This window comes from Ictidomys tridecemlineatus, chromosome 6 (genome assembly GCF_052094955.1).
Source record: "Ictidomys tridecemlineatus isolate mIctTri1 chromosome 6, mIctTri1.hap1, whole genome shotgun sequence".
Classification (NCBI taxonomy): domain Eukaryota; kingdom Metazoa; phylum Chordata; class Mammalia; order Rodentia; family Sciuridae; genus Ictidomys; species Ictidomys tridecemlineatus.
The window spans coordinates 188,291,957-188,304,507 of record NC_135482.1 but is presented as its reverse complement, the minus strand read 5'-3'; the positions used below and the strand labels follow the sequence as shown (position 1 = coordinate 188,304,507).

General features: G+C 42.1%; 1 protein-coding gene across 1 annotated transcript in view; it reads left to right on the top strand.

The window, feature by feature from the left end:
* The window catches only part of Slc15a1 (solute carrier family 15 member 1), a 48,244-nt gene that overhangs the window by 27,892 nt on the left and 7,801 nt on the right, over positions 1-12,551 (top strand). Inside the window, exons 12-18 of the mRNA XM_040281669.2 lie at positions 674-718; positions 844-876; positions 957-1,045; positions 1,534-1,615; positions 2,998-3,117; positions 4,280-4,426; positions 5,251-5,300. Coding sequence (XP_040137603.2) covers positions 674-718; positions 844-876; positions 957-1,045; positions 1,534-1,615; positions 2,998-3,117; positions 4,280-4,426; positions 5,251-5,300 — 566 coding nt within the window. The remainder of the gene's footprint in view (positions 1-673; positions 719-843; positions 877-956; positions 1,046-1,533; positions 1,616-2,997; positions 3,118-4,279; positions 4,427-5,250; positions 5,301-12,551) is intronic.

The window sequence follows — 12,551 nt, the reverse complement described above, 5'->3', positions numbered from 1 at the left end:
CTCAGTAAAAACTTGTAGCCCTCTGAACAGGTCACAAGAGCCCACCTCAAGGCAGTGAGATCAAATTAGAGACTGTCTATAAAGTACTCAGTGGCTGATGTGTTAAGAGCTCAAACAGACAAGTTTCCCAGCTTTCCATGATTCCCTGCTGGTGGAGTTGAGATTCATATTGAAACATTTGCATGTTCAGTCTTAAAACAGTCATAGAATAGGTGGATTATAACTCAGCTGCCCAAATTTATACCCACCACTGTCTTGCTGTGGGTCTGCTTCCAGACTGTCAAAACTGGCTTTTAACAATCCCAGCATTGTTAATGCTGATGCCAGAGAGTGGGGACTGGCGCAGCGCACAAAGCTGCCCTCCCTGCCGTGGGCCGGGCTCTCCAGCCCAGTGCTGCACGCTGGCATCTGCTGCAGGTGGCTTCACCTCAGGGTGGGGCTTGCTGCGTCCTCACGAGGAGCTGGAGCTCTGTGTACAGGGTCCCTTGTTAACAGAAGTGCTCTTGCTTCCTTGTACCTAGCGTTATAGTGGAGCTTGGAGGCCGGCTTGATGTTTCAAACGACTTTAAACGTTTCAGACCTCATTCCTGATTTAGGAAAGATCCACCATGACTACTAGTAAAATGTGCAAAGCCACCTTCCCGGTTGATGCGGTGACTGTGTTTGTGTTTAGGGCTCCCGGTGGACACTGCAAGCAACCACCATGAACGGGAGAATTGTAAGTCTGGGCCGGTGTGTTGGTTCACCTTCCCTGGTCGATGCTCTTCTGCTTTAGTCCCTTTGTCCTCTTCATCCTTCCCTTTCATGACATTTTTTAATGTGACCCTTCACACCTCTTTTTAGGGAACTATTGAAATTCAGCCGGATCAGATGCAGGTAAGCAGAAAACATGTTGCTTTCAGAGATCCAGGTGGCCCTCAAGCCTGTGTTAACATCTTTCCTTGCTTCCTCTGCAGACTGTGAATGCCATCTTGATTGTCATCATGGTCCCCATCGTAGATGCTGTGGTGTACCCTCTGATTGCAAAATGTGGCTTCAATTTCACGTAGGTGCCTGGTTGGTTTGGGATGGTTGAGACACCTTCCAGGGGCTGCGCCCTCTTTGCCCCCTAGCGCATTAGGAGGATGTCCCTCCCACCAGCCACCTCAGTGGCAGGGTTTTAAAGGAAATGAATAAATCAGATATTTGTATGCTGATATTTCTGAAAATATCTTTTAAAACAAAATTGTATTGATGGCAGCCTGAAAAGGCCTCTAATTACGGTTCTCCTTTGTATGTAGATGACAAAATGTTCACTGTGACTCCGAGTACCACCTGAACTGTAGTTTCTAGAAATTAAGTGTAAAAATGCAAATGAAAAGCTGCATTTCATGGGCCCTCCGTAGTCTCAGTAGGAATAAGGGGAGAGACACTTTCCAGCGCAGGGGCCTCTATAAGGAAGCCAGTCTTGTTGGGGGAGCATCCCCCCGGGGCCTCTCCTTAGTGCCTCCGTGTGGAACTGGCTGAGGCTCACTTTCTTCTTGTCCCAATCAGCTCCTTGAAGAAGATGACAGTTGGGATGTTCCTGGCTTCCATGGCCTTTGTGGTGGCTGCGATTGTGCAGGTGGAAATCGATGTGAGTTTCCCTTGAGTCTCCAGCATCCTTTGCTGCTGGGCTCAGGCAGTGCATTCAGATCTTCTCCTTCTGGGTCTAGAGGATTAGGGGAGACCAGGATCTCCCCCTGTGTGGAGGTCTAAGCCCTGGAGCTGCAGATGGTGAGAGGCAAGGGGCAGAACAGCCGCTGTCAGTCCATAAACACTGTGGACTCACCCCTGCAAGGGTGCAGCTGGGAAGGGGGTCGATGGGTGGGCTTCGTTAGAAGGGATCAGACGTTGGTTCTAGAAGTGGGGGGCATGTGGTGCTCAGAACAAGAGGTGAGAGGGCTTCACTATCTCTCTGTGTCTTTATTGTGTTTCTCTCTCCCCACCTTTCTCTTTAAATTTCTTTTTTTTTAAAATTTAATTGTGGTAAATATACATAACATGAAAAACATCATCTGATCCATTTTTAAGGGGCATTAAGTACATCCACACTATTAGCACCATCCCTGCCCTTTGCTTCCAGAACTTCATCTTCCCGCTGAACCTCTGTACTCATTAACAGCAGCTCTCCACGCATCCTGGCAACCACGTCCCACTTCCTGTCTCCAGGCACCTCCTCTAAGTGGGATCTCGGAGCGTTTGTCCTTTGTGGATGGGCTTATTTTACTTAGCATAATGTCCTCCAGGTTTATCCAGATTGTAACAGGATTTCCTTCCTTTTAAAGCTAAATGATAGTCCACTGTGTGGGTACCGCACATTTGCTTTATCTGCTCATCTGTTCATGAACGCCTGGGTGCTTCCACCCCTTGGCTCTTGTGAACGGTGCTGCTGAGAGCATGCGTGTACTCCTGCTCTCATGCCCCTGCTTGCTTGGTGGAAGATGAAGCGAGGCCTGATATGGACATGCATCGCCCCATTGGCGCTGCATTTACAGACAGCAGAGCAGAAAAAAGACCAGAAATCATGGGCACAGGCGTGGAGGCACAAGGACAGAAAGCATTTGTGAGAAGACAGCCAAAGTGCCAACCATGTCCAGGCCATGGATGGAGCTTCCAGAGCTGTAAGAGAGGACACGGGAGTCAGGGAGAGCAGACCCCAGGTGCCCTGATGGAGACATGTTCCTTAAGGCTGCAGTTACTCTGACCCCCTCCAATATTAGGCTCATAACTTGGCATCTGCTGAACTACAGGTGGCTAAATGAGGCCAGTTACTTCCAAATTCTCCTTTTCTCTGGTTGCCAGGAGGCCAGTGAATGATCAGTTGGGGTAGTGGGGTGGGGGCATGTATCGGCCAGTGCAGCTTTCAAGGGCTGAAGGGATGTCGATGATCCTCAGGGACCCAGAAGGGGGATGTGGATGGTCTTCAGTGATCCCTGAAGAAAGACCTCACTGTCTATTGCTTTTTTTCCCCCTCAGAAAACTCTTCCAGTCTTCCCCCAAGGAAACGAAGTCCAAATTAAAGTCTTGAATATAGGAAATGATAACATGAATATATCTTTTCCTGGAGAGACGGTGACCCTTGGCCAAATGTCTCAAGTAAGTGGAGGCAAATGTCACTTTCTTTTTCGTCTTCTGGCCTGAGTTATAATAGGATTTGGAGAAGCTGTTTCTCTTGGTCCTTGGATACTCCCCGAGACCAGCCCAGGAGGGAAATGTCCAAATCTCTTGATGTCGTGTACCCTAGACCAGCAGGCCTCCAGCTTTGTGGAAGTGCAGATGCCCTGGGAGCTCTTGAGAAGGCACTTCTAAGTCAGCACATCTGCAATGCTGTGTGCCCACAAGCTCTTGGGTCCTGCTCCTGTTGCTACAAAAAGCAGGGAGGTACACATTCTAAAGGGGTGACTTTCCCTAGGGAACATTTGGCAACCTCTAGAGATACTTTTGGTCATTGTGACTAGGAACATGCTCTTGGCATCTCATATGTAGGAGTCAGTGATGTTGACAGATGGTCCTCCATGACAAAGAACTATCTCGCTCAAAGGTCAGCAGTGCCAAGGTCAGAAAACCCTGCTCTTGACAGCATTGTTCTGGTTCTCAATCTTAAATCCAGACTGGAATCACATGGAGAGCTTTGAAAATTTTGATACCTGGGTCCTAACCCCAAGATTACATGAGCCGCTCTAATTCCTCATCAGTCATGGTTGGATCCATTACCTTAGACCCTGCCAAACTAGTAACCTTGAAGGTTAAGGATCTGAGTCCCGATGCTTGGGATAGCCAGGATTGAGTCCCACCAGGGCTCTTGCTTCTCCCCTGATGCCGTTGTTTGCACAATGGTAGAAATCATTTCCATAGCTCTTATTTTTATAAAACAGTAAGTAAGGGGCTGGGGTTGTGGCTCAGCAGTAGAGCGCTCACCTGGCACATGCAAGGCCCTGGGTTCCATTCTCAGCACCACATAAAAATAAATAAAATAAAGGTATTGTGTCCAACTACAACTAAAATAAATATTAAAAAAAATAAGTAAAATGCTTGATGAAAAGTAGAATCTTGTGGAATACTAAAAAACTTCATGACAGTTCATGAAGGTTATTGGGAGGCTAAGAGGAATAAACTTCAGTTCTCCACAAGGCATTTTCGATGTGTGTGAACATGAACTTGGAAACTTGTATGTCAAATAACATGCTATCGCAAAAGTCAAATGCACGTTGCATAACAGGACCCTGGTATTGACTCTGACTCCTCTCTCTACCCTCAGACCAAGGAATATATGCCTTTTGATGTAAACAAGCTGACAAGCATCAACATTTCTTCCACCGGGTCACCAGTCTCAACAGTAACTCAGGACTTTGAGAAGGGCCATCGCTACACCCTTCTAGTGTGGGCATCTAGTCAGTACCAAGTGGTGAGTCCTTGACACTGATGCTGTCAGCGACTGTGATACGGGCCACACAGCTTGCTATTGGTGTGACTTCGTTTGAACTCAGATAATCCTCAGCTTCTACCCTTTTCAAGAACACAAGTCAGTTGACTTCCTGTAACAGTTTGGTGGGTAGGAAGGGCTAATATTAATTAATTTTCTAAAAAAGAACTGGGCATGGTATGATGTGTTTGTGTGCACATGTGTGTGCGCTGTGTATGCACATTTGTGTGTGTCACACATAGTACATAGGGGTGTTCTCAGGGTCTTTTTGAGACAAAGTTTTAAATATATCTTTAATTTCATTTTTTAAAAAAATTGCATCAAATTAGAGCATTCTCTAGTAAAACAGAGTATTTCAGATACAAGCAATAAAATCCATACAAAATATCTGATAAGAACAAGGAGACACACACATGGTACCATTGAGCACATAAAGGAGGGATGCGCTGAACTCAAGAGGGAGACTCGGGCCCTCTGTACAGGGGTGTAAGGGAGCCTCCACGAAACTGCGACCTGCAGCCGATTCCCTTGGTCACTGGCTTCGTTAGGGAGCTGTGAGTGGCTTGTCCTAAATCCTTGGGAGTAGTGTTCTTTGGCACCATGGGCAGTCGAGGATCAGGACTCCTAAAGGTACAGGTCAGCCTGGAAGAAGAGCAGGGCTGAAGGGAGCCTCCCCGGTGCTCATGATGCCTTAACTCCCGGATGCGGGCCGTGTCCTTCTCCTCAGGGCTGAAATGTTCACGTGAACTGATTCTGATGGTTGAGATATGGGAAGTGTTTTTCTATTTTTTTTTTTTCTCTCTCAGGTAAAGGATGGGCTTAACAAGAAGCCAGAAAAAGGAGAAAATGGAATCAGGTATGAGTCTTTCTTTCTTCTTCTTCTTCTTTTTAAAATAACTTTAATTTTTAAAATAAAAGTTACCATGTACATTACAGGAACTAGAAAAACACAAGCAAAGAGCAAAGCTATCCAGGCACCAGCAGCTTGGTTGGACAGTCCCTCCAGGCCATGCACGTGGAAAAGCCTGACACACAGCATCACATTTTGTGTGATTGGGATTGTAGTGTGTATCGTGCTTTTGCCCACGTCATGAATATTCGCCAATTCAATTCAAATCCCAAAGCTACATGAGTATCTTTGATAACCAAGAATACACTACATCCACTTAATTTGTTAGAAAAAAATTATAATCCTGCTTTCTTGGGGACTGGTATGAGTTTTTCTCTAAAACTTTGAGTTCTGGCAGCTTCTGATGGAAGTAATGTGTACCCAGAGTGAAGCCCAGCTGCGACAGGATAGAAAGAGAGAGGATGGGATTTCTTCCAAGAATGTAAGACTAGTTCAATATTCAGTTTTAAAAATCAATCAACACTGCAACCACCTCAATGTTTAAAGCAGTTCAACTCACAATAGCTAAGCTATGGAACCAACCTAGTGTCCTTTGGTAGATGAATGGATAAAGAAAATGTGGTATATATACACAGTGGAATCTTACTCAGCCATAGAAAAAGAATGGCTTTATGAATTTTGCCAGTAAATGGATGGATCTGGAGACTATTGTGCTAAGCAAAATAAGCCAATCCCCCAAAATTAATGGCCAATGTTCTCTATGATTCGAGGGTGCTAAAACACAATAAGAGGGGAAGGAAGAATAGAAGTTCAGTGAATTAGACAAAAGGGAGTGAAGGGAAGGGAGGGGGAATGAGAATAGGAATGAATGAATGAATCAGACATAATTTCCTATGTTCACAATGACTACACAACCAGTGAAACTCCATATCGTGTATAACCACAAGAATGGGATCCTAGCCAGGCACAAGGGCACACACCTGTAATCCCAGGGGCTCCGGAGGCTGAGGCAGGAAGATCGCGAGTTCAAATCCAGCCTCAGCAACTCAGCAAAGCACTAAGCAACTCAGTGAGACCCTGTCTCTAAATAAAATACAAAATAAGGCTGGGGATGTGGCTCAGTAGTTGAGTGCCTCTGAGTTCAATCCCCAATAGCCCCCCAAAAATAGAATGGGGCACTAATTTGAATAAGTTATACTCTATGTACATATAATATGTTGAAATACACTCTACTGTCATATATATCTAAAAAGAACAAGTTTTAAAAATCAATCAACATAATCTATCACCTTAAGAAACTAAAGAAGAAAATCCATACCTTCTTATTAATTAATGCAGAAAACCCATTTGATAAAATTCACAATCCATTCATGATTTTTAAAAATTCAGCTAACTAGGAATAGGAGACAACTCTCTTACCCTTAAACAGGACACCTGCAAAAACTCAAGTATGTTGCACTTCATAGAGGAAGTCTGAATACTCCCCACAAGACCAGGAACAAGGGTGGTTGTCCACTCTCCCCTCCCATCCAACATCCTTCTGGATGCTAGAGCAATGAGACAAGAAAAAGAAAGAAGTAAAAGCATCTAGATTGGAGAGGAAGAAGTAAAGCTATCACAGTGGACACTGTCTATAATAGAAAGACCTCAGAACTTGACCCAAAAAGTTCATAAAATCAATACATGAGTTTAGGAATGGTCACAGGACATAAAGGCAACAGCAGCAAAAATTTCCATTTCAAAATGAACAATTGGAAACTGAACTTTAAAACCATATAATATGTCCCCTCAAAATATGAAATGCGTAAGTATAAGTCTAACAAAACATGGACAGCATTTGAGTGCTCTGCCAAGCGACCAGCGTGGCTTCATTAAAGAAGGTTCCAGTCATGAGAAACCGCTAGGGAGTTTTAGATTAAAGAGACAAGACTCTAATTACCTTTAAACCAGCTCCAGGATGGCTCCTCCTAGCTCCAGCCTCCTAATGCAGTGGTGAGGTTACTGAAGAGGAGAGAGAGAGAGAAAAGAGAGAGAGAGAGAGAGAGAGAGAGAAAACACACCAGGGAGTGAGCTTTTATTGGGGAACAAAAAATTCTGGGGAAAATCTCATCCAATGAAGGTTAAGGGGGGCAGCATCCCGAGGTCAGGGGCAACGATTGGGTCTTCAGGGCAGTGGCCAGACACACCTCTGCACGGACAAGCCCTCGGACCTGGAGAAGGGTGGGGAAAGCTCTGACACAGCTGTGCCTAAGTGCCTCTCACCCAGCCAGGGAGGTGACTCCAATCACATTCGAGGATGGCCCCCCTCAGAGTGCTGAAAACTACAGAATGCTTAACTCAAAGAAACCAGGGAGCCGCAAAGTAAATGGAGAGGAACACCACATTCAAACTGGGAAGACTTAAAACAGTGAAGATGCCAGGTCTCCCCAAATTGAGCTATAGGTGTAGTGTAAACGCTATCATTACATGGCATTATTTATGTAAATATAAACAAAATGATTAAAAATTTATATGGAGGGCTGGGATGTACCTCAACTGGTAGAGTGCTTGCCTTGCATGCACAAGGCCCTGGGTTCGATCCCCAGCACCACACACACATACACACACACACACACACACACACACACAAAGGAATTAGAATAGCCAAAATAGTTTTCAAAAAGAATAAAATTGCAGTGCTCACATCATTACTAATTTTAAGACTACCTAAAGTTACAGAAGTCAAAACAAAACATTATTGGCAAAGAAATAGACTAATGGATCAATGAAATAGCCCAGAAATAATATAATATATACATAGGTAGAGCCGACTGCTGTTTGTCAAAAGTGCAAAGATAATCATATGGATTAAAGAAAGTCTTTCAACAGCTGGAACTGAAACATTTGGACATTCATATGTAAAAAAAAAAATGAACTAAATCTCATGTCTTACATAAAATTCTTGTAGAGAAATTACATAGAAATTTTTATGCATTTTATATGCAATTCAGCTCAAAATTGATTATGGATCCATATTAAAATGCCAAACTACAAAATTTATGTAAGAAACATTAAAAATCTTAGATATTAAACCAGAAGTGCAAATCCATAGAATAACAATTTGATAAATTAGACTTCATTGAAACTAAAAATGTTCTGTAATCTAACTTTTTAAAAAGTTTTTGTGTGGGGCTGGGGTTGTGGCTCAGTGGTAGAGCGCTCACCTCTCATGTGCAAGACCCTAGGTTCGATCCTCAGCACCACAAAAAAATAGATAAGTGAAATAAAGAGATTGTGTCCAACTACAACTAAAAAATAAATATTAAAAAAAGTTTTGGTGAAGCCCAATTTATTTTTTTGTTTATTATTAGAGCTCCATAGTTATACATAGTAGTTGGGTTCATCCCAACAAACTTATACATGCATGGAAATCTATTTTCAGTTCCTTTTTTTTTTTTTTTTTGATACTGAGGATTGAACCCAGGGGTTGGTTCACTTAGCATGATATGGTTTTAAAGTTCAGTTTCCAGTTGTTCATTTTGTAATGGAAATTTTTGTTCTTGTTGTCTTTATGTCCTGTGACCTTTCTAACCACTGAGGCACATCCCTGGACATTTTTTATATTTTACTTAGAGACAGGGTCTCACTGATTTGCTAAGTGCCTCGCCACAAGTTGTTGAGGCTGGCTTTGAACTCGTGATCCTCCTGCCTTAGCCTCCCGAGCCACTGGGATTACAGGCCTGCACCACTGCACTTGACCCGCGCTCAGCTCTGTTTCAGTTCTTGATTTCCTCTTCCTCCGCCTCCCTTCCCTCCTCCCCCTCCCTTTCTCCTTTTTCTACTCTACTAGACTTCCTTTTGCTTCTCTAGTGATTTGTATTTGAGTGGTTCTAATGTTATCCTATGCTTTCCTCCCTCTTTCCTTTATTTTTCCACATGAGAGAAAACTTTTGATCTTTGAGTTTCTGAGTTTGCCTTATTTCACTTAGCATGATATTCTCCATTTCCATCCATCAGCAAATGCCATAATTTTATTATTTTTATGTCTGAGTAAGCTCCATTATATATATATATAATACACATGTATGTATATATATATATATATCTCACAGTTTTTTAACCTAGATGCTTGTCAATAGATGAATGGACTGAGTCCTTAATTAAGCTATTGTGAATTGTGCTGCTATAAACATTGATGTGCCATGTTGCTGTCATATGCTGATTTTAGATCTTTTGGGAAAATACCAAGGAGTGGGATAGCTGGGTCATTCGGTGGTTCCATCCCAGGTTTTTTGAGGAATCTCCATACTGCTTTCCATAGTGGTTGTGTTAGTTTGCAGTCCTACCAACAATGTCCAAGTGTATCTTTTCTTCCCCCACAGCCTCACCAGCATTTACTAATGTTTGTGGTTTTGATCCTTGCCATTCTGACTGGAGTGAGGTGAAACCCTAGTGTAGCTTTGTTTTGCAATTCCCTGATTGCTAGAGGCATTGAACATTTCTTCATATATTTATTGACTGTTTGTGTTTCTTTTTTGAGAAGTTTCTCTCTAGTTATTTTGCCCATTTATCGATTGGGCTATTTGGTTTTTTGGTGTTAAGTTTTTTGAATTCTTTGTATAGTCTAGATGTTAATTCTCTATCAGAGGAGCAGCTGACCAAGATTTTTTTTTCCCATTCTATAGGCTCTCTCTTCACACTCTTAATCATTTCCTTTGCTGTACAGAAGCTTTTTAATTTGATGGCATTCCACTTATTGATTCCTAGTTTTATTTCTTGGGCTTTGAAGATCTTGTTAAGAAAGTCGATGCCAGCACCTATATGATAGAGTATCGACCTTATGTTTTCTTCTGGCAATTGTAAGGTTTCTGTTCTAATTCCTAAGTCTTTGATCCATTTCAATTTGAATTTTGTGCAGGGTGAGATTCATGGGTCTAGTTTAATTTTTCTACATATAGCGATCCAGTTTCCCCAGCACCATTCGTTAAAAAGGCTGTCTTTTCTCCAAAATAGATTTTTTAGCACCTTGTCAAATACCAGCAGGCTCTAAGTATGTGGATTTGTCTCTGTCTTCTCTTGTGCTCCATTGATCTTCATGTCCATTTTGACGTCCATACCACACTGTTTTTGTTACTACAGCTCTACAGTATAATTTCAGATCAGGCGCTGTGATGCCTCCTTCTTCGCTTTTCTTGCTTAGTATTGCTTTGTCTATTCTGAGTCTCTCATTCTTCCAAATGAATTTAGGAGTTGTTTTTTCTAATTCTGTGAAGAATGTCATTGGTATTTTGATGGGGATTGCATTGAATCTGTGTATTTCTTTTGGTAATAAGGCCATTTTAACAATATTCATTCTGCCTATCCAAGAACATGGTATGTCTTTCTATCTTTCTTCTCAGGTCTTCTTCATTTTCTTTGGTGTTCTATAATTTTCACTGTAGAAGGTAATCCTGGTTGGATTAATTCCAAATCATTTAATTAATTTATTTATTTTTGAGGTTATCATGAGTGGGATGCTTTTCCTGATTTCTTTCCCAGCTGAATCTCTGTTGGAGTATAGGAAGGCTATTGATTTATGGGTGTTGATCTTGTATCCATCCTGCTAAACTCATGTATAAACTCTACAAGTCTTCTGGTGGAATTTTGGGGGTTTTCTAGATATAAGATCATATTGTCAACAGGCAGAGACAGTTTAGTTTGACTTCTTTTCCTATTTGCATCCCTTTGATTTTCTCTTCCTGTCTTGATCCTGATTTTGGAGGAAATTCTCTTATTAGTTTTTCTCTATATAGTATGATGTTGGCTTTGGCATATCATAACAGTCTTTGTGATGTTGAGGTAAGTTCCTTTGATCCCTAACATTTTATCAAAGGTCTTTTCCCATCTATTGAGATGATGGTGTGACTTTTGTCCTTAATTCCTTTTATGTGCTGAATTACGTTTATTGATTTGCATACACTGAACCAGCCTTGCATCCCTGGAATGAAACCCACTTGATTGTGGTATACTATCATTTTGATGTATTTTTGAATGCAGTTTGCTGATATTTTATTAGGGATTTTTGCATCAATGTTCATGAGGGATATTGGTCTGTAGTTCTCTTTCCTTGATTTGTCTTTGTCTTGTTTTAGTATCAGGGTTATACTGGAATTTGGGTTCTAGCAGTTCCTCTGGCTGGAAGTCCGAGGTGGAAGTGCCAGCAGGGTTGGGTGCTTGTGAGGCCTGCCCCCTTGGCCTGCAGAGGGCCGCCTTTGTGTCCTCCTGTGTTCCTCCTTCTGTGCATTCCTGTGTCCTGCTCTGCTGCTCCTGCAAGGACACCAGTCCTACTTGATGAAGGCCACCCTGTGACCTAATCTTATCTCTTTAAGGACCTTCTCCCTAAATACTCCCATTTTGAGGTACTGAGGTCTCACACTCCAACATGGGAATTTGGGAGGGATACAGCTCAGAACACAACACCTTCTTTCAGATCTCTGGAGCCGTCCTTCTGTCCTGCCTACACGCACACACACACAGCGGCCCTCCTGGATCAGGAGGGAGATACACTGATGTCAGTCCCCTGGTGCTTTCCTGGGCTCTGTTTTTGATTCTGAGCCAGAAGCACCTCTGGGCTTTCGTTTTTGCCTCAGACCATGGTTTTCCTTGCTTTGATTTCTTCAAAATCATCCTAATTTTGGAAACTTTGGAAAATTTAGATTGTGGCATCCTTTCCTGATCTGGTTCCATGCTATAAAAACCTATTTTTAAAAAAAAAAAAAACGTCTTTAATGAAATCTTGGAAATGAAGAGAGACACATGAGATCAGTAACACATTGAACCCACTATCACCTCCACCCATGCGGTAAAAGAGAAACCTTTTTCTATTAACCGCAAATATAAAATTCTTAACGGATCAAGGGTTTTATTATTTTAGTAATGCCCCAGAGACAACACATAAAAAAAAAAAACAACAGGAAGCTCTAGAAACCCAAGGTGAGAAAATAACTGATAACTTCAAGAATTTCAGCAAGTCAGACTTCTGAGGAAGGTGAATTAAAGGAAGAACATATAAAAGTTTAAGCAAATATAATCCTTTTGATCACATGTTATCAGTAAGTTGAAAGACTTAATTGATTGCCTTAAATAGAAACTTTAGTTGAGGGTTTGATATTGATCCTTCTCATGCATCATTAGCATTACCTGTTGATACATATTATATAGGTCTGTTTTAGTCAGCTTTTTCACTGCTGTGACGAAAAGACCTGGCAAGAACAATCGCAGTGGAGGAAAAGCTTATTT